Source organism: Hippopotamus amphibius, chromosome 13 (assembly GCF_030028045.1).
Source record: "Hippopotamus amphibius kiboko isolate mHipAmp2 chromosome 13, mHipAmp2.hap2, whole genome shotgun sequence".
Lineage (NCBI taxonomy): Eukaryota > Metazoa > Chordata > Mammalia > Artiodactyla > Hippopotamidae > Hippopotamus > Hippopotamus amphibius.
The window spans coordinates 30,902,561-30,928,466 of NC_080198.1; the positions used below are offsets into that span (position 1 = coordinate 30,902,561).

At 38.3% G+C, this 25,906-nt stretch overlaps 1 protein-coding gene across 31 annotated transcripts in view; it reads right to left on the reverse strand.

Moving 5' to 3' along the window:
• The window catches only part of SLMAP (sarcolemma associated protein), a 144,447-nt gene extending 119,471 nt beyond the window's left edge, over nucleotides 1-24,976 (reverse strand). For 30 of the 31 annotated variants that reach the window (XM_057705849.1, XM_057705850.1, XM_057705842.1 and 27 more), the window contains exon 1: nucleotides 24,520-24,976. In XM_057705849.1, coding sequence (XP_057561832.1) covers nucleotides 24,520-24,717 — 198 coding nt within the window. In that variant the 5' untranslated portion in view covers nucleotides 24,718-24,976. The remainder of the gene's footprint in view (nucleotides 1-24,519) is intronic. The other variant, XM_057705852.1, reaches the window with a different exon arrangement.
• Between the last annotated feature and the right edge of the window lie 930 nt (nucleotides 24,977-25,906).

A 25,906-nucleotide genomic window follows, 5' to 3' on the forward strand; every position in this document is an offset into this window, starting at 1 on the left:
TCTAAAGTCACTTAGCACTGGAGTAAAAAATGTATAACCTCTAATGCCTCTAAGTATTAGTAAATACAACTAGGTCATTAAAAAAAGGTTATGTTCAATACCATAGGATATCACTTATATTCGGAATCTAAAATATGACACAAATGAACCTATCTACGAATAGAAACAGACTCACAGACATAAAGAACAGACTTGTGGTTGCTGCAGGGGAGAAAATAAATGCCTAGGAAAAAACTGTTACCTTACTCCACTTACTAAAGAAATGTACTGTTAGGTTAATATATTTTCACTTCTCAGTATTCCTTCAAAACGGCATATTCATGCTGCCAACATGATCTTCACAGATATTAACAATGCATATTATATTTCTTTCAGTGTCCCTACAAAAAAAATTACGTTTTCTTTCAATTGAATTCTGGACCAGTTTTTAAGGGAGTGGCTTTAAATATTTCCTTAAAATAGTATAGATTTATATTATCAATCTCCGTTTCAACTTCTGGAGATTTTGATTTAAACAGTAATTTTTATCATGCTTATAAAATGTGACTTTAAAAGACAAGTTATATATATATTTTTTTTTTTTTTTTAAATATTTTATTTATTTATTTTGGCTGCCTTGCATCTTCGTTGCTGTGCTCAGGCTTTCTCTAGTTGCAGTGAGCGGGGGTTACTCTTCTTTAAGGTGCATGGGCTTCTCATTGCGGTGGCTTCTCTTGTTGCAGAGCACAGGCTCTAGGTGTGTGGGCTTTAGTAGCTGCGGCACGCGGCACTCGGGCTCAGAAGTTGTGGCTCGCAGGCTCTAGAGCACAGGCTCAGTAGTTGTGGCACTTGGGCTAAGATGCTCTGTGGCATGTGGGATCTTCCCAGGCCAGGGATCGAACCTGTGTCCCCTGCATTGGCAGGTGGATTCTTAACCACTGCATCACCAAGGAAGTCCCTAAAAGAAAAGTTTTAAAAGAAAAAAAAGGAACACTTTGGCCATCTAAACACTAACTTTTCCTATTTTTTAAGTTATGTCAGAAAGCTCAAAGTCACAGTACCAGAGCAGTTTATAAATTATAAAACTGTTTGAAAAAGTCCTCTTTGAACATAAACCCTTATTAATTAATGGTATGGAAAAACTTCTCTATTTCAAGAGATTATAAAACCAAATCTCCTACAAATGGAAATATCCTATAGCCAACAAATAAATAAAAGGACACCTAAAAGAGCCATGGTAAACAAATTTTCTTTTTTAAATGAATAAAGCGCTGTTGATTTATTTAGAATAGGTGGTATAGTTGCACAGTTCCAAAAGAACTAAAAAGGTATATACACTGAAAAGTCTTCCTGCCGCCTTATCTCAGATCAACTCAGTTTTCACCCCCTACCCCACTCTCAGGTAACCACAGTTACTAATTCCCTTGTATCCTTCCAGATCTCTTTATGCATAAACAAATAAACAAAAAATATAGATTCTTATTTTCCCTCCTTTGCACAAAAGTTAGATTACCATATACACTGTTCTGTACCTCATCTGTCACGTTGTTTTGTTACCTGACAACACATATCTTGGAGAATTCTCCATTATCAGTACAAAGACAGCTTCCTCATTCTTTATTTTATAGACTTTACAATGAAGCAGAATTTCAAAAAGTCAGCCCCTTTACTTTATAATTCATCTTATAATTCCCTTGTGATCATCTCAAAAAAGACACATGTTATATAGCTACAATAAGAAATCTTTGGAATTTTAAAAATCTTACCTGATATTTTTATAATAAAGAATTTACTAAAGTGCGGAATACCTACAAAGAAGTGAACAAATAAAAAGTGTATAAGCCTGATGAATCACCAGTAAGCCAACACACTCGTGTAACTATGATTTTTAATATTTCATGATCTATTAGTATCTAGGAAATATGTTATAGAAAATTAAAAGTGTTGACTTCTTAAACTTCCATTTGGGACACAGTTTGGAGGCATATATTTCTTATATTCCATTTCCCACAGCTTGACCTCTGTTATTTTTCTTTTAAAATTTTAATAGTTCACAAATATATAAATAAACACTAACATATGACTCACAACTAAAAAATAATAAAAGAAATATCTGTGTACTTAACACCCATCTTGAGAACCCCCTCCCTACCCCTCCCATGGGACAAGCTGCATGCTTAAAGGTTAAGCGTACAGACTCTAGAGCCAGACTGCCTGAGTTTGACTACAAGGTTTCCCACTTATTAGCCTTATGATTTGGGGAAGTTAAAGTTTTCTGCACTCTTATTTATAAGGTCCTTTACTTACAAATGAGAATAATAATAGCGCCTGCTTCATAGCAACTACTCATTTAATTATGAGAATTAAATAAGTATATATTTGTAAAGTATTCAACACTTTTCACCATATATTATGTAAAATTTAGCTATTTTTGTATTCACTCTACCACCCTCACAAGGAAATATGTTTACCATTCTCTTACTATACATGTAGTAAAATGGATGTATGAATGAGAACTGTGATTTTTAAATTTTATACTAACTGGCATCACGGTCTAAGTATTCCTTTGCAACTTGCTTCTTTCATTCAAAATTTCTGAGATTCATCTACATCGATACATACAGCTGTTGTTCATTCATGTTCATTCCTGTACAGTATTCCATGGTGTAAACTAAAAGAAGTGTTTACATATTTCTGTCAAAGGACATCTGGATTATTTTCAGTTTTTGCTATTATGAAAAATTCTACTACAAACATGCTTGAACATGTCTCTCAATACAGACTTGTAAAAAAGTTTTTCTAGGGTATGTATATCTAGCTGAAGAACTGCTGGGTCACTAGGTATATACAAGTTTAACATTATAACAATATCAAATTGTTTATCAAAATGGTTACATTATAGCATCACCTGCTTTTATTAGAAGAGGTTTTATTTTATTTATTTATTTATTTATTTTTTTGGCACACGGGCTTAGTTGCTCCGCGGCATGTGGGATCTTCCTGGAGCAGGGATCGAACTCATGTCCTCCGCATTGGCAGGCAGACTCCCAACCACTGCGCCACCTAGGAAGCCCTGGAAGAGGTTTTAAATCAATGATCTAAGCTTATACTTTAAGAAACTAGAAAACAGAAGAGGAAATCAAACCCAAGGAAGGCAGAAAAATCGATATAATAAAGATAAAGACAGAAATCCATGCAAGAGAAAACAAAAAAATATTAAAGAAAAATCTATTTAAAGTAAGTGATTCTTTAAGAAGATCAATAAAGTTGATAAATCTCTAGCTAAATGATAAAGAAAAAAGATACAAATTATCAGTATTGGGAACAAGAGAGGTAAGTAACATTACTACTGTTTCTACAGATATTAAAAGGTTAATAAGGTAATGTTATAGTTTTATGCCAATAAATCCAACAAATTAGATGAAAAAGATAAATTTCTTGAAAGATGCAAAACACCAAAGGTAACATGAGAAGAAACAGACCTGAAAAGCCATATAACAAAGAAATTAAACTTACGGTTTAAAACTTTACACACACACACACACACACACACACACGAGACACAAACATCCAGGTGACTTCACCGGTGAACTCTAACAAGCATTTAAGACCAATCTTTCATGAACAGAGAAGCAAAAAGTCTGAACAAAATATAAGCCAATCAAATACAGCAATGTATAAAAGGATAATACACTACAATCAAGTGGATTTTATCCCAAGAATGCAAAGTTGGTTTAACATTCAAAACTCAATCAATGTGGACTTCCTAGGTGGCGCAGCGGTAAAGAATCTGCCTGCCTATGCAGGGGACATGGGTTTGAGCCCTGCCCTGGGAAGACTCCACATGCCATGGAGCAACTAAGCCCTTGCGCCACAACTATTGAGCCTGTGCTCTAGAGCCCGTGAGCCACAACTACTGAGCCCATGTGTTGCAACTACTGAAGCCTATGTGCCTAGGGCCCATGCTCCACAACAAGAGAAGCCACTACAATGAGGAGCCTGCGCACCACAATGAAGAGTAGCCCCCACTCTCAGCAACTAGAGAAAGCCCGTGTGCAGCAACGAAGACCCAATGCAGGCAATAAATTAAATAAATAAATAAATTTATTTAAAAAAAAAAACCTCAATCCATGTAACTCATTGTATCAACAACAAGCATGGGAGTTCCTATTCTCTACAGCGTCACCCACACGATGCTATCCAACTACCTTTTTTTTTTAAATTTTTATTTATTTACTCATTTGGTTGCACTGGGTTTTAGTTGCAGCATGCGGGATCTTCATTGCCACATGCGGGATCATCATTGTGGCACGTGGGATCTAGTTCCCTGACCAGGGATCAAATCCAGGCCCCCAACATTTGGAGTACAGAGAAGTCCCAATGCTATCCAATTTTTAAAATGGGTATAGGGACTTCCTAGGTGGCGCAGTGGTTGGGAATCCACCCGTCAATGCAGGGGACACAGGTTCGATCCCTGCTCCAGGAAGATCCCACATGCCACAGAGCAACTAGGCCCATGGGCCACAACTATTCAGCCTGAGCTCTAAAGCCTGTGAGCCACAACTATTGAGCCCATGTGCTGCAACACTGAAGCCCATGTGCCTAGAGCCCGTGCTCCACAACAAGAGAAGCTGCCGTAATGAGGAGCCCATGCATCACAATGAAGAGTGGCCCCCACTCAACACAACTAGAGAAAGCCCGTGTACAGCAACAAAGACCCAACACAGCCAATAAATAAATTTTTAAAAAAATAAAATAAAATGAGTATAACCCTCTTGCACGTTGGTGGGGATGTAAATTGATACACCCACTATGGAGAACAGTATGGAGGTCCCTTGCAAAACTAAAAATAGAATTACCATATGACCTAGCAATCCCACTACTGGGCAAATACCCAGAGAACACCATAATTCAAAAACACACATGCACCCCAATATTCATTGCAGCACTATTTACAGTAGCCAGGTCGTGGAAGCAACGTAAATGTCCATCAACAGAGGAATGGGATAAAGAAGATGTGGTACATATATACAATGGAATATTACTCAGCCGTAAAAAGGAAAGAAACTGGGACATTTACAGAGACATGGATGGACCTAGAGACTGTCATACAGAGTGAAGTAAGTCAGAAAGAGAAAAACAGATAGTCTATATTCTCTTCCAAGGGGCTTAAAAAAAAAAAAAAGACAAATTTCTTAAGTTAGTACTTTTATAATTTCTTTGGAGAAAGGTACTGTATTGGCAATAACTTTTTTAACCACATACCAAATACGAGGCACTGTACCTATGCTGTAGGGATACAAGGCAGCATAGGCTATTGTAGTTGCCTTTATAGAGATTATAAATTTCTTAGGGCCATAATAATTAAAAAGCTAACCCAGAATAAAATATAATCAAGGGTTAAGTTTTGTGATAAACATGACCCAATTTCAAAACAATAAGAGCAGTGATAAATTAGTGAGAACTGTGGCAGTCAGTAAAATTTTGTGATGACAGCATTAAACTTTTATTTAATAATTCTGATTTAGAATAACAAAATCCAGAATTTATCCAAAATATATCCATACTTAAAATAGCCAAGAGATAAAAACTACAATGTATGAAGTAATGCAAAACTTGCATGTGATAGCAACAGCAAATGCAAAACATAATAAAAGCAACAATGTAAAACATACATAAACATTATATCATTTTTTATTTTGTGTGCCTGCATTACTTAGGGTCATATATAACTCAAATTTACCCAGCCCAACTCTGCATATAACCAGGAAATTCAAAAGCACATGAAAGTTGACAGGTTAGGTGAGCTGGATAACAGTATTGACTGCTACTATCACGGTATTACATAGTCATAAAACTGGAGCTATGACACTGATTCCAGAAAACTAGAAAAGAGAAAGTCTTAGCAAGACTATTTTTAGCAAGCAAAAAAAGACCTTTTAGCAAGTCTTTTTTAAAGTGACTAAGGCTAAAATTTTGGGGGTCTTCTCCAGCCCCAACATTCAGATACCAACATTCCAAATATTATGTTTTGGGAAATAATATTCTGGCAGCAGGAATTAAATATCAGAATTAAATATATATATATATATACACACACATATGGAACACAGATGGTAATAGTCAACCAGTAGCCCTACAATAAGCAAAGTCTGTAATTTACTTAGCACACCTATGCCTCCACGTCACTATAGTGACAAAGCAGTAATAATATAGATAGTAAATAGTAAAAGTAGGAAGCAATAATGACTAATTTTTTTTTAATTTTTTTAATTTTTTTGGGGGGTACACCAAGTTCAATCATCTGTTTTTATACACATATCCCCGTATTCCCTCCCTTCCTTGACTCCCCCCCGAGTCCCCCCCCCCACCCTCCCCGCCCCAGTCCTCTAAGGCATCTTCCATCCTCGAGTTGGACTCCCTTTGTTATACAACAACTTCCCACTGACTATCTATTTTACAGTTGGTAGTATATATATGGCTACTCTCTCGCTTCGAATAATGACTAATTTTTATAAGACAACCATCTACTATAAGAAAATGCTTTTTTATCACCTTCTCACATACTATTCAAGTAGTTTACCTATTGTTATATTAGCTTTCAAAATAGCTGCAGCTGAAACAAAGGCTAAAATTTTGACACAATTCTCAAATCAGGTCACTGGTAAGGGAGGAGGGGTCGATAAACGAATTATTAAAACCAAGAACAACAGGGATAATAAAGCTAAAAAAAAAAACAAAGAAAGAGAAACCAAGAACAACGCCAATAAACTTAACTGATGCTTATCTGAAAACTCTGCCTCCATACAACTGTTACGAACAAAACCCTCAGCTTAGGCGTATCAATTTGAAATGGCAAGAGCAGTGCTACTACATAAATTTTATGCTTTAAAATCTACATCTTCTGAAATTCTGAAGTAGGTTCTGTCACTTAACATCTGCCTCTGACTTGGACATTCCCACATAATATTGTCTTTATTATCCTTACAACTTCTTTCATTTTTCATTCAAAATATTAAATCTACACTTCTGATAATATCAGAAATGGTATTTCAATAAGTTTATTCCAAAACTTAAAGTGACTGACAAAAAAACTACACCTTCAAATGAGGCACACAAGTGAGGTACAAAAGTGAAATTTTAATATGCCAAGAGAGAAACAATCTTGAAAATAAGAAGTCATACTTTGGAAACGTCAAATTTTGTCTACTCACTATGAATCAAATCCTCACCATTTTCCAATCTCTTTACTACAAAGTCAGCTTCTTAAAGCAGATGGGTGTTTCATAACCCCAGTTAGGGTTATTTGGCTGGATTAAGGGGAGGCACAGCTGTCCCCTAAATTACAAATTCAAGATTCTTAATCCCACGGCTTGGTTCCCTAAAGATTTCTGCCCTACTGCCCATCAACGCTTGTACCTCCACAGCCTTCCTGAAATGGAACCTGACGAGGTTCCACTCACCTCTGTCATTTAACCTGAACTACCTGGTCGATCCAGTAGTAGATTAACACACAACTGTCTCCAGACTATCCCTCTGGACTTATGCCTTTTCATGCAGACCTTTATAAACCAAAGACATCTGCTATTTTTTTTTTTTTAGAACTTTTATTGAGATACAGTTAACATACAATAACCTGCATATATTTAGAGCATACAATTTGGTATCCCAATCTCCCAATTCATTCCCCCCCAACCCTCCCCGCTTTCCCCACTTGGTGTCCATATGTTTGTTCTCTACATCTGTGTCTCTATTTCCGCCTTGCAAACCGGTTGATTTGTACCATTTTTCTATAGTCCACATGTATGTGTTAATATACGATATTTGTTTTTCTCTTTCTGACTCACTTCACTCTGTATGACAGTCTCTAGGTCCATCCATGTCTCTACAAATGTCCCAGTTTCCTTGCTTTTTACAGCTGAGTAATATTTCATTGCATATATGTACCACATCTTCTTTATCCATTCATCTGTTGATGGACATTTAGGTTGCTCCCATGTCCTGGCTATTGTAAATGGCGCTGCAATGAACACTGGAGTGCATGTGTCTTTCTGAATTATGGTGTTCTCTGGGTATATGCCCAGGAGTGGGATTGCTGGGTCATATGGTAACTTTACTTTTAGTTTTGCAAGGAACCTCCATACTGTTCTTCCACAGTGGGTGTATCACTTTACATTCCCACCAACAGTGCAAGAGCATTCCCTTTTCTCCACACCCTCTCCAGCATTTACTGTTTATCGATTTTCTGATGATGCCCATTCTGACCGGTGTGAGGTGATACCTCATTGTTGTATTGATTTGCATTTCTCTAAGAATTAGTGATGCTGAGCAGCTTTTCATGTGCCTCTTGGCCATCCGTATGTCTTCTTTGGAGAAATGCCTATTTAGGTCTTCTGCCCATTTTTTGATTGGGTTGTTTGTTTTTTTGATATTGAGCTGGATGAACTGTTTATATATTTTGGAGATTGGTCCTTTGTCTGTTGATTTGTTTGCAAATATTTTCTCCCATTCTGAGGGTTGTCTTCTCGTCTTGCTTATAGTTTCCTTTGCTGTGCAGAAGCTTTGAAGTTTCATTAGGTCCTACTTATTTATTTTTTTTATTTCCATTATTCTAGGGGGTATATCAAAAAAGATCTTGCTGTTATTTACGTCAAAGAGTGTTCTTCCTATGTTTTCCTCTAGCAGTTTTATAGTGTCTGGCCTTACATTTAGGTCTTTAATCCATTTTGAGTTTATTTTTGTGTATGGTGTTAGGGAGTGACACCTGTTATTTTCTACACTAAATCTTCAGGGTCCAATTCAAGCCTTAATCACATAGAGCTCAATTCCAGTTAGAACTTAATTCTTCCCCAGTTGTTTATGAAGGTTAGCTCTGGCTTCCCAATTAAACTATAAGCTCCTCGAAGACTGAAGTGACATATTAATATTTTCATTATGCCCCATGTTGCCTATTATAGCACACACACTCTTTTACATGTTTCCTGACTGATTAACTAGATTCTCATCATATAACTTACTCAGCTCCTTTAATTCTACAGCTTCAAGTAAGCTAGGTCAAGTATGCTAATGATTTTTATTCCTTTTAACAGGGAAACCATATAAATTTGGTAGTACTGGATAATGGATATTAATTAGAAGACTATTTGAACTGCTTTTACTCACAACACTTCTGATACCAAATATGTGGCTGTCTTTTCCAACACTGCTTCTTCAATATTCTAACACAAGCCGAGTGTCCTACAATTCAATTCAATTCTGACACTATCTACCTGGAGTTAATGCCAGATCCCAAAAGTTAAGGGCTCAGTCCCACAACAATGCCTCCACTTCTAATGCCAGTCAAAAGTCCCAGGTTGTCACTGATACTTCCAACAAGGATACAATTTAGGAATGGCCAAATGAAAGAATTGCAAAGGACAAGATATGGGGAAAAGGGCTAGGAGTTTCCATGTCTTCTCCGGTGAGCCGCCCTCCTAGCACCTCCATGTGATCATCAAACCAAAAGTGCCCTGAATCTCACTGTTCAAGAGTTTTTATATAACTCCATCTTTGGCCTGCTACCCCTCCTCTTCCCAGAGATTGGTAAGCAGGCCTCAAAGTTCCAACCATCATTCAGTTGTGCTGCTGGAGACCAGTGCCATCCTGAAGCTATCCAGGGGCTCCCAGCCACCAGTCATCTTATTAGCATACGAGACACTCTTACAGCTTGGGAGATTCCAAAAGTTTTAGGAGTTGGGAGCCAGGAACCTGGGACAAAGACCAAATATTTTTTACTATATCACACTATTTTCTTTAACACATTCAAAAAAGTTTCAAGGTATCAAATAACTTACTTAGTTGAGGAGACTCGAAAGACAGATATTCGGGACTTCCCTGGTGGCGCAGTGGTTAAGAATCTGCTGCCAATGCAGGGGACATGGGTTTGATTCCTGGTCTAGGAAGATCCCATATGCTGGGGAGCAACCAAGCCCGTGCACCACAACTACTGAGCCCATGTGCTAGAACTATTGAAGCCTGAGCACCTAGAACTCGTGCTCCACAACAAGAGAAGTCACCTCACTGAGAAGCCTGCGCACCACAATGAAGAGCAGCCCCTGCTAATCACAACTGAGACAAAGCCCACTCACAGCAATGAAGACCCAACACAGTAAAAAAAAAAAAAGAAAAGAAAGAAAAGACAGATATTCAAAGAAGAAAACCTTTTTACCAATGAAAAAGCACAGAAAATAAGCATACAGGTCTTGTGCAAACACACCAATTAAAAATACAAAGAAAAGTTAAAATAGCCACAAGTTATTGAGCACAGACCTTCCTAGACTTATGATGGTGTTAGGTCCCAATAAACCCATAGCAAGTAAGCTGAAAATCCATTTCATACACCTAACCTACCGAATGTCAATAGCTTAGTCTAGCCTACCTTAAACATGCTTAGAACACCTATATTAGCCTACAGTTGGGGGAAAAAAAATCTAACACAAAGCTTGTTTTATAATAAAGTGTTGAATATCTCATATAATTTATTGAATATTATACAAAAAATGGAGACCAGAATGGCTGTATGGGCAGAGGTGGTTTTAAGTGTATTGGTAGTTTACCCTCGTGACCGCATAGCTGACTGGCAACTGCGGCTTGCTGTCGCTGCCCAGCATCACAAGGGAGTATCACACTACATATTGCAGGGAAAGATCAAAATTCAAAATCTGAAGTACGGTTTATACTGAATGTATTAAAACTTTCATACTACCATGAAGTCGAAAAATCCTAAATCAAACTACTGGAAGTTCGGGACTGTTTGTACTTATTCTGTGCCAAACATTCTGCTAACTGCTTTACATGAATTCTCATGGTCTCTACAACAATCATATGAGGTGAATCCCACTATTTGCCTCATTTTATAGATGAGGAAAACTGAGGCAGAGACTCCCCAAGGTCACACATCTAGCAAGCAGTGGAGCCAAGATTCTAACTCTGGTAGCCCAACCCTAGAACTTCTACCAGCAGTGTTCAACTATCCCAAAGATTTGATAACAGCTCTATTTTCCCCTCTTCAATTCTGCTAACTTCTGGGTTTGCATTTCCCAGAATACATCATTCTTTTCAGGCTTTTCTGTCTTGAACACACACTATTCTCTGGGGCTGGAAAGACCTGCTGTTTTTTATACAGAGTAAAGCCTGCACTCTTCAAATAGTAGCTTAAAAACAACTTACTCTGTGAAGCCCTCCTCATTCCTTCCATACTTTCTCCCCTAATCCTAGAGGAAGGAATACATCACTCTCTTAGATCCCTGGAAACAATAATTCATAGATACTTCTATTGTTGGACTTATCTGTATTGTAACTGTATTTTTCAGGACTACTACTGGGCACTACACTGCACGCATGAGACACTTAAATACTTGTTAAAGACTAGGAATGGTCCCAGTTTAAGTTCGACTATAATTTAAATGAATACGTCCTTCCAGTCAAGACAACATCATTCATTCTAACAATATTTTACCACGTTCTATGGGCCTGCATATGCAAAAGATTCATTGGTGAGTAAAATTAAGATTCCCAGGTTCAGATTGGGACTTATAAATTGCATCTTTCCAACCATTTCTCAACCCCCACATTAAGACTTTAGCACTACAACTTCCCAATAATACCAAAATATTGTCACTACTTCCTTAGTATTAATATCTTACTCTTGGTTAGACTTTTTTTTCAACAAATGTAGTTAAATTTTGAAACACACTCTCTATCTACTAAATTTAATAAAACAAAACTCCAACCAAGAGTAAGACAGTCACACTAAGAAACTAGTGACAAAAATTAAGCTACATGATACTTCAAAAGCTGCTCTGCTAGACCTATCCACATTGAACTCTACATCCTTCCACTTTCTACACACTAACCTGCTTTCACTAACCTATTACTCCATCTAGCATTCCTCTTTTTTCATAAAAGCATTTTTGAGATATAATTCACATACCATACAATTCACCAATTTAAAGTATACAATTCGGAGCAACCATCACCACAATCGACTTCTTTTAATGCTACAATCAACTTTATAATATTTTGATCATTCCCAAAAGAAACCCGTACCCATTTAGCAGTCACTCCATGTGTTAGTCAGGGTTCTCCAGGGAAACAGAGCCAATAGGATATGTATATTTACAGAGAGAGATTTATTTTAGTTAGGTCACATAACATCCTGGGAGCCCTCAAGTCTGAAATTTGCAGGGTAGGCCAGCAGTCTAGAAGGGAAGAGCTCCTGTTGCAGTTTGTTTATTTATTTATTTACTTATTTATTTATTTATGCTGCATTGGGTCTTTGTTGTTGCGCGTGGGCTTTCTCTAGTTGCGGCAAGCAGGGGCTACTCATCATTGCAGTGTGTGGGCTTCTCATTGCAATGGCTTCTCTTGTAAAGCACGGGCTCTAGGCGTGCGGGCTTCAATAGTTGTGGCTCGTGGGCTCTAGAGCACAGGCTCAGTAGTTGTGGCACACAGGCTTAGCTGCTCCTCAGCATGTGGGATCTTCCTGGACCTGGGCTCGAACCTGTGTCCCCTGCATTGGGCAGGCAGATTCTTAACCACTGTGCCACAAGGGAAGCCTGTTGTTGCAGTCTTGAGTATGATGGCTCTCTGAAGGTAGAATTCCTTCTTTGGAGGGACCTCAGTCTTTTCTCTTGAGGCCTTCAACTAATTGGATAAGACTCACTCACTTTCTGGAGGGTAATCTGCTTTATTCAAAGCCTACTGATTTAAATGCTAATAACATTTTTAAGATACCTTCACAGCAACATCTAGACTGGTATTTAACCAAAAACTGGACACCATGGCCTCACCAAGTTGACATATAAAGTTAACCATCACACTCTCTGTTACTTCCTGCTCCTGGCAACCACTAATCTACTTTCTCTCTATGGATTTGCCTATTCTACCCATTACACATAAACAGAATTAAACAATAAATGGCCTTTTGTGTCTGGCTTCTTTCACTTAACATAGTGTTTTCAAGGTTCATCCACGCTGTAGTATGTATAATATTTCATTCCTTTTAATTACCAAATAACATTCCTTTACATGGTATACCACATTTTATTTCCCCACTTATCAGTTGATGGACGTTGGTTTCTTTGTTTTTGTTTTTTTACAATGAACATTTGTACAAGCTTTTGTGTGGACATATGTTTTGATTTCTCTTGGGTATATACACAGGAGTAGAATTGCTGGCTTATATGATAACTCCACAACATTCCTTTTCACTACGCAAACTTTTCCAAAAAATTCAAAGCTACATTTTGTTTATTCTACAAGCACGGCTACCATTGCTATACTAGTAACATACAGCATGATCTTATCTTCTATCCCTGAACTTCTGAAGTGGAAGGAAACTTATTACTGGCATCTAATAATATAGTTAATATTTCTATATTTAAGCAGTTAAAAACCAAATACATTCTTTTTTTTCTAAGTTAGATTTACTTATAGGGGGAAGCCCATATATGTAATTTAAAACATAACCTCCAAACCTACTATACTTAGAAATTATCCAATGAAGGATGTGGGGAGAAGGGAACTCTTGTACACTGTTGGTGGGACTGTAAATTGGTGTAGGCACTATGGAAAACAGTATGAAGGACAAGAGGGAAGACAGCAGTATCAAGCAGTATCAGCAGTATTTCATCTTGTGGAACTGAAAACCACAGCCACAGAAAGATAGAGAAAATGAAAAAGCAGAGGACTTTGTGCCAGATGAAGGGACAGCATAAAAACCCAGAAAAACAACTAAATGAAGAGGAGATAGGCACCCTTACAGAAAAAGAATTCAGAATAATGATGGTGAAAATGATCCAGGACTTTGAAAAAAGACTGGATGCAAAGATAGAAAAGTTTACCAAAGACCTAGAAGAATTAAAGAGCAAACAAACAGAGATATGCAACACAATGCCTGAAATGAAAAATACACTAGAAGGAACCAAAAGCAGAGTAGTTGAGGCAGAAGGGCGAATAAGTGACCTGGAAGACAGAATGGTGAAAATCACTGATGTGGAAAAAAATAACGAAAAAAGAATGAAAAGAACTGAAGACAGCCTAAGATACCTCTGGGACAATGTTAAACACGCCAACATTCGCATTATAGGGGTCCCAGAAGGAGAAGAGAGAGAGAAAGGACCCAAGAAAATACTGGAAGAGATTACAGTTGCAAACTTCCCTAACATGGGAAAGGAAACAGTTACCTAAGTGCAGGAAGCGCAGAGAGTCCCAGGCAGGATAAATCCAAAGAGAAACACGCCAAGACATATAGTAGTCAAACTGACAAAAATTAAAGACAGAGAAAAGTTATTAAAAGCAACAAGGGAAAAAGGACAAATAACATACAAGGGAACTCCCATAAGGGTAACAGCTGACTTCTCAGCAGAAACTCTGCAAGCCAGAAGGGAGTGGCATGATATGTTTCCAGTGATGAAACGGAAGAACCTACAACCAAGAATACTCTACCCAGCAAGGATCTCATTCAGATTCGACGGAGAAATCAAAAGCTTTCCAGACAAGCAACAGCTAAGAGAATTCAGCACCACCAAACCAGTCCTACAATAAATGCTAAAGGAACTTCTCTAAGCGGGAAACATAAGAGAAGAAAACGGCCTACAAAAATAAAAACAAAACAATTAAGAAAATGGTACTAGGAACATACATATCAATAACTACCTTGAATGTAACTGGACTAAATGCATTAACCAAAGGACACAGACTGGCTGAATGGATACAAAAACAAGACCCATATGTATGCTGTCTATAAGAGACGCACTTCAGACCTAGGGACACATACAGATGGAAAGTAAGGGGATGGAAAAAGATATTCCATGCAAATGAAAATCAACAGAAAGCTGGAGTAGCAATAGTCTTATCAGATAAAATAGACTTTAAAATAAAAAAATGTTACAACAGACAAGAAAGGGCATTACATAAAGATCAAGGGATCTATCCAAGAAGAGGAGATAACAATTATAAATATATATGCACCCAATATAGGAGCACCTCAATACATAAAGCAAAGGCTAACAACTATGAAAGAGGAAATGCAAGGCAGAAATAGAGACACAGATGTAGAGAACAAACACATGGACACCAAGTGGGGAAAGCAGGGAGGGTTGGGGGGGGGGATGAATTGGGAGACTGGTATACCAAATTGTACACTCTAAATATATGCTGTTTTATTGTCTGTTAACTGTATCTCAATAAAAGTTCTTAAAAAAAAAAAAAATACTGACCCTAGGAGGGTCCTCTTCAATATGAGGCACAATTCACCTCTTACTCACCACTCACTCTACAGCAGTAAAGTAGATCCAAGATTTCAGTAAGAAGGCTGGAGTACTCACCGTGCCTGTGAGCTACAATGGACCTTTCCTAAGACTGAGTGGAGGCACTGTGTTCTTATTCCTTGGATTCCAGTAGTGGCTCTGCTACTTGCATGACTTGGTCAAATTACTTTATCCCTCTAAGCCTCAGTTTTATTGACTATAAAATGGGGATAATAATAGTACCCAGCAGACAGGGTTCCTGTGAGGATTAAGTAAAATAATGCATTTGAAAGCATTATACAGTATATGGCCACGAGCAAGTCTCAGTCTCAGTCAATTATCATCATTTTTATCACCCCCATCACCACTCTTGCCAATCTCACAGTTAGAAACAAGATGGATACAAATAAGGAATAAAATGAAATTAAAAAAAAAGAAAAAAAAACAGTATGAAGATTCCTCAAAAAACTAAAAATAGAACTACTGTATGATCCAGCAATTCCACTCCTGGGCATACAACCAAAAAAACAGAAACAAACAACAAAATCCACTAATTCCAAAAGATATGTGCACCCCAATGTCCACAGCAGCATTATTTACAAAAGCCAAGATATGGAAGCAACCTAAGTGTCCATTAGCCGATGAACAGATAAAGATGATGTGGTATATATGCACAACGGAATACTACTAAACCATTAAAAAGAATGACATTTTTCCATTTGCAACAACATGAATGGTCCTAGAGGGTATAATGCTTAGTGAAATAAGTCAGAAAGAAAAAGACAGTTTGTTACCACATATGTGGGATCTAAAAAATATAACAAACCAATGAATATAACAAACACAAACAGACGCAGATATAGAGAAAAAACCAGTGGTTACCAGTGGGGAGAGGGAAAAGATAGGGGTAGGGGATTAAGAGGCACAAACTACTATGTATAAAACAAATAAGCTACAAGGTTAAATTGCACAGCACAGGGAATATAGCCAATATTTTATAACAACTCTTTTTTTTAAGTTTTCTATTTTTTTAAAAAATATTTATTTATTTATTGGCTGTATTGGGTCTTTGTTACTGCACACAGGCTTTTCTCTAGTTGTGGTGAGTGGGGGCTTCTCTTCCTTGCGGTGTGCAGGCTTTTCATTGTGGTGACTTCTCTTGTGAAGCATGGGCTCTAGGCACGTGGGCTTCAATAGCTGTGGCACACGAGCTCACTAGTTGTGGCTCTCGGGCTTTAGAGCACAGGCTCAGTAATTGTGGCGCATGGGCTTAGCTGCTCCGAGGCATGTGGGATCTTCCCAGACCAGGGATCAAACCCGTGCCCCCTGCATTGGCAGGCGGATTCTCAACCACTGCACCACCTGGCAACTCCTGTAACAACTTTAAATGGAGTATAATCTTTAAAAATTGTGAAACACCACATTGTACACCTGAAACATATTTTGTAAATCAACTATACCTCGATAAAAATAAAAGTATGTTAAAAAAATTATCTAATGAAAAAGAGTATCTTTTCTATATATTACAGTACCTGAACAGTGCTACTCCAATATCTTTACATGTAGAGTTGTTTTTTCTTCAAATTGTAAAATTTTAAGTGATGAATAAATATTGTTTGAAGGACAGATCTTCAGTTAAAACTCTACACAGATTTACTACCAAAATATCTATGAGTTAACAGACAATAAGGTTTTTATTTCAGCATATTTTTTTCTTTTGATCTATTGTTCACTAACAGGTTGGTGATGAGATTAACAATGACTAATTGTGCAGAGCTGCTGAGGTAGCAAGCAATGAGGTGGCGTGATCGAAAGCATGCATTCTGTAGTCAGATGACAGGGGTTCAAATTTTGACTTCAGCACTACCTGTGTTACCCTGAAGAAATTCCTTCACCTCCCTGAAATTCAGCTTTCTCATCCTGAGGATGATAATACTACCTACTGCAAAAGTTTGCTGTGAGGATTAAATGAGATAATGCACATAAAACTCAGTACACCACCTGGTAAGTGCTCAATAAAATATTAATTTTACAGCAGTCTGGATGCTGCTTATAATGTAGAGCACATTAACATATTGCAGATAAGCTTACCATAGTTCACTTGATATCATCAACTAACAAGTTACATTTAAAATTATGACCCAATTGCTTATGAAAAAAAACAACAAAAAACCTTACTTATCTACATATACAAGTAGACAAATGCACAGAAAAAGTTCTGAAAATTACATGCCAAACTCATAACAACAGTTACTTCTAGAGGAAGGGAAGAGGATAAGAGGTACCTACGTGAAGGAGGACATATATATACTTCACATATTTTCCTATTGCTTCAATTTTTATGAAGCTGTATACCTGTTATTTGTGTAAGTAAAAAAATAACAAGCAATAATAGCTTGAAAGTCCATATTGGAAATTCACTTCTACTTGACTCAGAATAAGTCAGTAGTTATAAATGCAGATAAAACCATGAGCCTGAAAGTATTGATAAAACCTTAAGGAAAATAAATAAGAAAAAGTTTCCTATGTCTGTAAATTAAAATCTAACCCAGATTATATATTTGACAAAGGATACAGTAGAATCAGCAAAGGCTCCATGTTTTCAAGTGGCTATATAAACTTTACTTTTTTTCTTTACACCTCTCAGCTATTCTCTTTAAAAGATTAAAAATTTACATGGCAAACAAGTTTTTCCAAGACTGTTTCATTCATTTGCATAAACACTCAAATCCAAATCAGTTGCCTGAATGCAAACTTAAGAAAAAATATATTTATTGCTAGGAGTAGTAGGGGTATGTTTAAAAAATGCTAGCTGACTCAGAGAAATAATTAACTCAATTCTCTCAGTCTTTGAAAGTCTGTCATACAACAAGCTTTTCAGTTATACTCTCAGAAAATAATAGCTTAGATTACCCTTCAAGAGAGCAAAAGACAGATTTTCATTACAATAATTGTTCATTCTATAAGACAGTTCAAAATAAATGTCTAGCAGTTGGCTTTTATTACAGAGGGAAACAATCTAGATTCTGGTTTCCAACTCTCCATAGTTACTAAGAGATGACCTTCTACAAATAACCTCTAAACAGCAAACTCTTTTTTCATAAAATGGAGCCAGTCTGTGGTTGCTCTACCTACCTCCTAGGTGTTACACAGATCAAGTGAAATAAAGTATTGTGAATATTATTAAACCCTTAAAAGTATTATTTTGCATAAGAGTAGATATACACGTAATGGCTCAAAATTAATATCATCAACCACAAGATTATCTAAGATACCAAAACACTTGTCAGTGTCTTGCACATTGCAAATTCTCAGTAAGTATACAAACACTATCTATTAGAAATTGAGTCCATGATCTCAAATCGAGAACTCAAATGACCTTTTGCTCTTTGACCCGCCCCAGGGTTTGCAGAAATAGAGACTGCTCCATTGTTCACATTTCACTCACTCAAACATTTATGTAGTGTCTATTCCCTTGTTCTCAAGAGCTCACATCTGGTAGAGCAATAATACATTTGCATCATAGTTATTTTGTTGTCTGTGTCTCATAATGAAATTATACACAAAGTTCTTTGGGAGTTTAGAGGAAGAGGCAATTAATTCTTCAGTTAGTGGGAGTCAGGGAAGGTTTCACATTGGAACTAGGCCTCAAGGGATGAAGGGGAAAAGTCATTCTGGAAGACAAAAGAGCAAAAAAGGCACTTTTTCTAGGAACAGTGAGCACTGTCACATAGCTACTGCAGAGTCTGGGGCAAAGGAAAAAAAGAGTCATAGAAAACGGAGCTGAAAAAAAAGGAAATGAGAGAGATTTTGAAGGGTTTGTATATCATGCTAAAAATTTATGGGGCAAAAAAATAAAAATTAATGGGGCGAAAACCTAGATTTTGAGCAAGGGTATAAACTGTTCATCTACTGGCAGTGGCAGTGACAGAAGCGTGGGCAGGAAAGAGTCCTTACAACATTTCTGCAGCTAACAAAAGCCACCATTTTTCTCGATTCAAGTAACTGACATACATTAGGAACCAATCTCACAATCTTTTCACTTAAAACTTTAAATGACAGATACCCTCTTCCCTATTTATAAAAGAGAATAGATACTAAGCTCTAACATAAATACCACTTGAGAAAACCAAACAGGAGCCTAAGAAGGTAAAGAGTAAATTTAAGCCAAGGAGTAGAGTCAAATAACTAAGTAGAACAAAAATGTTTTAAGTGTATATGCCATCCATATTTTTAACAACTTGAAATAATAGACAAAATATTTCATTAACTTTCCACTACTGTGAAAAGTAACATAGAAGGAAATGATTATGTGCTGTGGATACATAACCAGGCCTTCTGAACGCACTGAACACATCTACATTAATGCGTAAACATAACATGTCAAATACATGTCTTTCTAACAAAAATCAGTTCTTAATGACCTTTATAACTTCTGTTAAAAAAATATATATATATCTGTTAAAACAATACACAAACAAATAAACAGAATCAATGAAATGTAAGATATGCCACTCTTCCCAAAAGCAGAGGTCAGGATCTCTGCAGTCATATGGGAGGAAGAAGGAAGAAACAATCCTGGTTGTCAAATTCTGGAGATTTCTCCTTTGCAATGACTATCATGCAATGTCCCTGAAACATGCTACATCATTCCTGCTTCTATGCCTTTACTTAAGCAACTCTTCCTTTCTATCTGCATTCTGCCCTATTCAAAAAGTCCTAAGGTCTAGCTCAAATTGCATCTCGTCCATGAAACCATCTCATCCATGAAACCTTCCCTAAAATCTCCAGTCCACACAGAACTTCTCTCTTTGCTGAAGTCCTAACAGACAAGTTAATACATTTGTCTTTTTTCATTTTCTGACATTTAGTCATTTTCATTCCTAGTATGAACCTGGCCCATGCCCCTACAAAATGACATCATATCTGAACTTTTATAAAGCCTTGGAATAGCAGAGTGGTTAAGAGCTTGGACTCAAGACTCAGAAAACCTCAGTTCAAATCCCAGCTCTACCATTTATTAGCTATATGAACTTGGGCAAGTTAACCTAATCTAATTTCTCTGGGCCTTAATTTCCTCATATGTTAATGTGGGAAAAATAAGCACCTATCTTAAATAGGTATTTAAGTATTAAATAAATTAACATGTAAAGCATTTTAGAACAGGGCATGGTACATAGTACACAGTAAGTTTAGTTAAGCTAACAGTTACCCATATTTCCTGGTTCCAGGACTCTCTACATATTGATGTTTTATCAGTCTTAAATAATGGTTTGGGTATGTCAATCCTCCAGACAGAACTCTCCTGTGCCTTCCATAGCCCATGGGTGCATGTCCTTAGTTTGGTAATAAAGGCACTCCACATCCTGGCACCACACTATCTATTCAGCTTCAGTTACTCAACACTTACTTAATAAGAAACAATAGGAAACAGACACAAGGCAGAGACCCTCTCCTCCAAGGTCTAACAACTAATTACAAAAACAAGGCACAAACATGAAAAACACACACACACAATGAATGTTCACCCATAGCTACTCTCCAAGATCCTTCAATCCAACAAAATCAGTTTCCTCAGTGTTTGGAAGATGCCAAAATCATTCACACTAACCTGCTTTTGTCTGTTTTATTCCACCCTCATCCCCTCACACACAAACATAACCCAAAAAAGCACCTTTTCTTAACCTATTCACTCCTATTTTAAAGTCTAATTCAAATATCATCACTCTCTTGCCATTTGAACCTATATAACAGTCTTACCTCAATCAGCTGTTCTCAAGCTGTTTAGTCACCCTCTCTATCCAAAATATAAGCCCCTAAAAAGGAGTAACAATTTCTTACCCATTCCTATCATTTTCTCCCAGTGCCCCCACCCACCACTATTACCGCCACTGAAACAGATCATGATAGAACAGGTGCCCAAAAAAATGTGCTGAATTTAAGTAAAAAAGTGAAACTGGAAGTAGAGAACGACTACTTCTACTTACTACTAAACTATAGTGAGACTGGAAATAAACTACTGTGTCAACCACTAGACTATCACCAGTCCACAAAGCCTCAAATCAAATAGGGCCATTTGATCAGAAGGAGGCAGTCCACTTACTATCTCTTCTATGAAACTGCCATATGGGTAGATTTGCTTGTTCAGTGGGACCCTGAGTCAACAGAAGGATTAATAATCATTCTATTTTCTGCCATCTAATTTGAAGAGTTTGACCTCCAAAAATGAGTGAAGGATGATTGATACAGAGGGTCAGAATCCAAGCAGGGCAACATCCAACTGCCACATTCCTGAGTAGATGATTTGAGGAAGCTTATTAAATTCCACTTTGTGGCAAACCTGTCACCCTCCAGAATGAGAGTTTTAAGTACCATAACACATTCCATGAACTTAGCATTAAAAAAATGTCACCTAGATTTCCATCTGCCTATACTTTGCAAATTTCCTACTATAAACATGTAATATTTGAATAATCAGAAAGTTTTAAGTGTTTATTACTTCTTCCAGCTTTTAATGGTCCTCCCATAATGGTGAACGCAGAATGCAACATTCATAAATTGAAAGTCAACCAAAGGGCACATTACCCCAATTTTCCACTTCCCAGGTAAGGTGCCAATTTGGACAAAGTTCTCAACTTCCTATGTTTCAATTTTTAAAATTACTTCCATATATGCCACCACATGAAAGAAAAAAATGTCTCATTACCGTCCTAAGATTCCACAGCACTAGGGCAAACTGCAAAGACCTGCCTAGATGGCCCTCTTCTCTAAGGACTGAGCCATTATTAAGGGCCAGGAACAGGGTGCTAAGAGATTTACATGACTATCTCAATGCTGGAAACAACAGTAAGTACTATTATTATGCCCAGAAGAGAAAACTGAAGCTTAAAGACGTTTGAGGAAAATAAAAAAACAAAAAAACTTGCCTGAGGCAATGCTTACAGGAAGGGATTCTAGTGTTGTACAAAGGAATTTGCTGGGAATATATATTAGGCCCTTTGTTATGATAAAATTATAACAAATCCTCACACTGGAAATTTATTAAAGACAAAACAAAACAATATTTGGCCTGTGAGTTTTGTGTACTTCACAATATCTGACACATAACAGATACTCAATAAAAACCTAATGTCTGTTCAAACCTAAATTTTATTTTATTTTATTAAAGATTTTCTTGATGTGGACCACTTTTAAAGTCTTTATTGAATTTGTTACAATATTGCTTCTGTTTTATGTTTTGGTTTTTTGACCAGGAGGCATGTGGGATCTTAGCTCCCCGACCAGGGACCGAACCCACACCTCCTGCACTGGAAGGCAAGGTCTTAACTACTGGACCGCCAGGGAAGTCCCCAAACCTAAACTTGAAATAGTTAATTCCTAAAACAATTTGATCACATGGCAAGATCTGACAAGTTATTTGTGTTACTAGATTAGGTGGTATAATAATCAATAGTTACATCTACTCCTAAAATAAAAGCCTCAACTAAGTTTTAGCTAATAAAGAAAAGGAAAAAAAAGTTCAAAGGGTAGAAATAAGCTGCGTATCCTTTATAAATAAGGTTTACTAATAACAAATTCAATTCAAAATTTTAACATATTTCTGTACAATAAACACTCACTAGTGATCTATTCTTAGTCATCTCAAAATAAATCAAACTAAAGAAGGTGCATTTGCAAATGTACTTTAAGCAAACCTATTATCTGATTAAGTTGTACCTTAACTGTTGCCCAGGGACATAAAAAGACAAAAAGCTGGTTAAGGCAGCTATCTGGTAACTGATGTTTGAATTTGACTGCTGGAAAGATGAGTTCTTTAAATTACTATGGGTAACCTATGAGGTCTTTCAGGCATCCAAACTTTAGTTTCCAGGGAGAAAAAAGGATCTGCTCCACAGATAAATGAGCATCTGGTGTTACACAGAAAAATTAACATACTTTTTAGTTCTCAACCTACATACAGAGTAGGATATAGATATTATGCAAGCACACAGCACTTGGGCAATCTTTTCCTCCTTTCTTTGATAAATGATTTATATAATAATTCTTTAATTCAGAAGCATTGCTTTCTCCCTTCCTTTTGAGGCTCAGGTTTCTTTCATTTCAAAACAGTACTCTTCTAAAAGACTTAAATTCTTCTTTTAAAAAACACTTAATCATTTAACTCAGAAAGAGGGACCAAAAAGTCAGGAGGTGAAACCGGAGATATTCTTATTAGTCTTACATAACTTACTCTAAGTTGGAACTGATTTGGTAGCTTAACTAAAACTTGAGATTAAAGCACAAAGATGAGCTCTTTAGTATATTCTCCATACACATGGTTTTAAAATATGTAAGGGTCTTACTCAATTTTTTTCTTATATTCTTAAAACATAAGTAACCACATGTATAGTTAATTAGGGTGCCAACATAAAAATACTAAAATAGTCACACTTATAATGAAGAGCACTAAATTCACCCTATCACATCTAGGTAATGCAATGATTGATAGAGTTGAATATAATTCAAAAAATAAATTAATTTTTAAAATTGATTTTTAAATATAACCTCTAAGTATGCATTAGGTGTGTTTAATAAGTGCTGAAGGGAACATCAAAAAGTGATTTTCAAAAGCAACTGGTATATGTTCACCCAACCTGCAAACAAAACTCTGAAATTATAAAGTTATAGCTATTCATGCTTAATTAAATTGGCTTTGATAACTACAAATTATCTCTTCATAGGTAAATATGTATCAAATCTTTCAAAAACGTAAATTTACACAAATACTGTCTTTGTTAGAAAGGCCTTGATCTGAGCTCTACTAAAACCTACTGTGTTAACTACATCTCACCACGGAGACACCTGAGCCCCAGAGTAATACTGGCCTCGGATTCCCTGCATTGCTTTGGGAACTGCAGCTTGCTTTGTCAAGCACTGAACTGCAAATTCACCTTTCTAAAAAGACTGAAAGCAAGAAGCCAAGTTTCACTATCTAGTTTTCTAATACGAATTAGGGTTTGGGATTTCACTGGGAATGACCATGTTATCAAGATGCCATCGCCCTCTCGAGTCATTTAATTACAATACCTTCTCTGTTTTCCATTCAACCACCTCAATCAAATTTCCACTAGAACCAGACACACAAAAAGTTGGTTTTGTGGCCTTGCTGAAAGTCTCCTCTGGGTGCAAACCCTGGGATCCTGCATACATTATGCAGAAAGGGCAAAGGGAAACAAAAAGCAACGATTGTTAGACAACGTAGTGACATTACCTTGCCCGTCTTGTGATCAAACCAGACGAGAGCATGGTTCCTTGACAGCACTTTGCAATCAAAGGTAGCATTATTCTGCGCTGGTCGACAGCGGGCCACCGAGCGGCCGATTTTAATAGGTTCGTCCAGGTAGACATGACGCTCCTGAAATGGGTGTGAGTTCGGGCGGCAAGTGAAGATGGCCAAGGCTGACGGCATCGAGGACAGACTTGGGGTGTCTCTCCTACCAAGGACAAAGAGGAGTTCCACCGGATCCGGAATGCCCTTCACAAGCCTATACCCCTATCCCCCCCAAAATTTTAAATTAAAGCAAACTGCACATTGTCTAAGCATAACCAGTGAACATCAGCAACTCTTCACTTGGGTGGGAAGACAAGCCAGCGCAAGCCCCATCACCGCCTCTAAAACCCAGCAGCGCCCTGATCACGAGAAGTCCCCAACTGGCAGCTTTCAGTCCATCTTCTTCCCTGGGAAGAAAAGCCTCAAACATCGGACAGCTTCGGCCAAGAAAACTCCTGGAAGACAGTTTGGGGACTGGAGGTATCCAACCAGATGAGTCACACACCAATTCTTGTGTTTTGTTTGGGATTGCGGCTGCTTTCCCCCCTCGGTGGCGGAAATCTTGCAGCACTGCAGCATGAAGGAAGGGTCGGTGCGGCCAGAAAGGTCCTTTCGGGCGGAAGAAAGGTGTAGCCGAGTACCCCTGGGCAGCCACCGCCCGTCCTCGAGGGCCTCGGGAGTGCAGGGACGAGAGGCGATGGGGGCGGCCAAGGGGTCTAGACGGCCAGCGGGACAGTCTGCATCGCCCCTGCTGCGCGGAGGCCCGCCGGGAGATGGCACGGGGTCCCCGGACCGCCGTGGGCCGAGGCGCGAGGAGCGGGGACCGGCGGGGGCGCGGGCAGCGGCCAAGGCGGGACTCCGGGGCACCTGGCGGGCGTCCCCGCGACCAGGGCGGGGATCCGGCTCCGCGGGCGGGTGCGGACCGAGCGAGGCGCGACCTGGAGGAGGCTCCGGGGTCTCGGCCCGCAGGAAGTTGGTCCCTGGACGCCCGGGCTCCTGGCTGCTGCTCAGCGCACCGGCCGCCTCCTCTCAGGGTCGCCCCCGCGAGGGTCGCATCTCAGGGGCGGCAGCCGAAGCTCCGGGCGGACGAGGAGGTGGGGGAGGGAGGCCGGCCCGGAGGTTGGGGGAGAGGCCTGGAGGCCCCGGACTGGGTCCGCCGCAGCCTCCACCACTCGCGGCCGGTGGGACACCCTCAGGCTGTGCCCGACGAGGCAGGAAACTTTCCGACCTGGTGGGGAAAACATCAAAACAAACGGCCGTCAGGCGCCGGTGCCCGCCCGCCTCAGCCCTCGCCCCTCTCAACCCGCCCCAGCCAGCCCCCGCGACT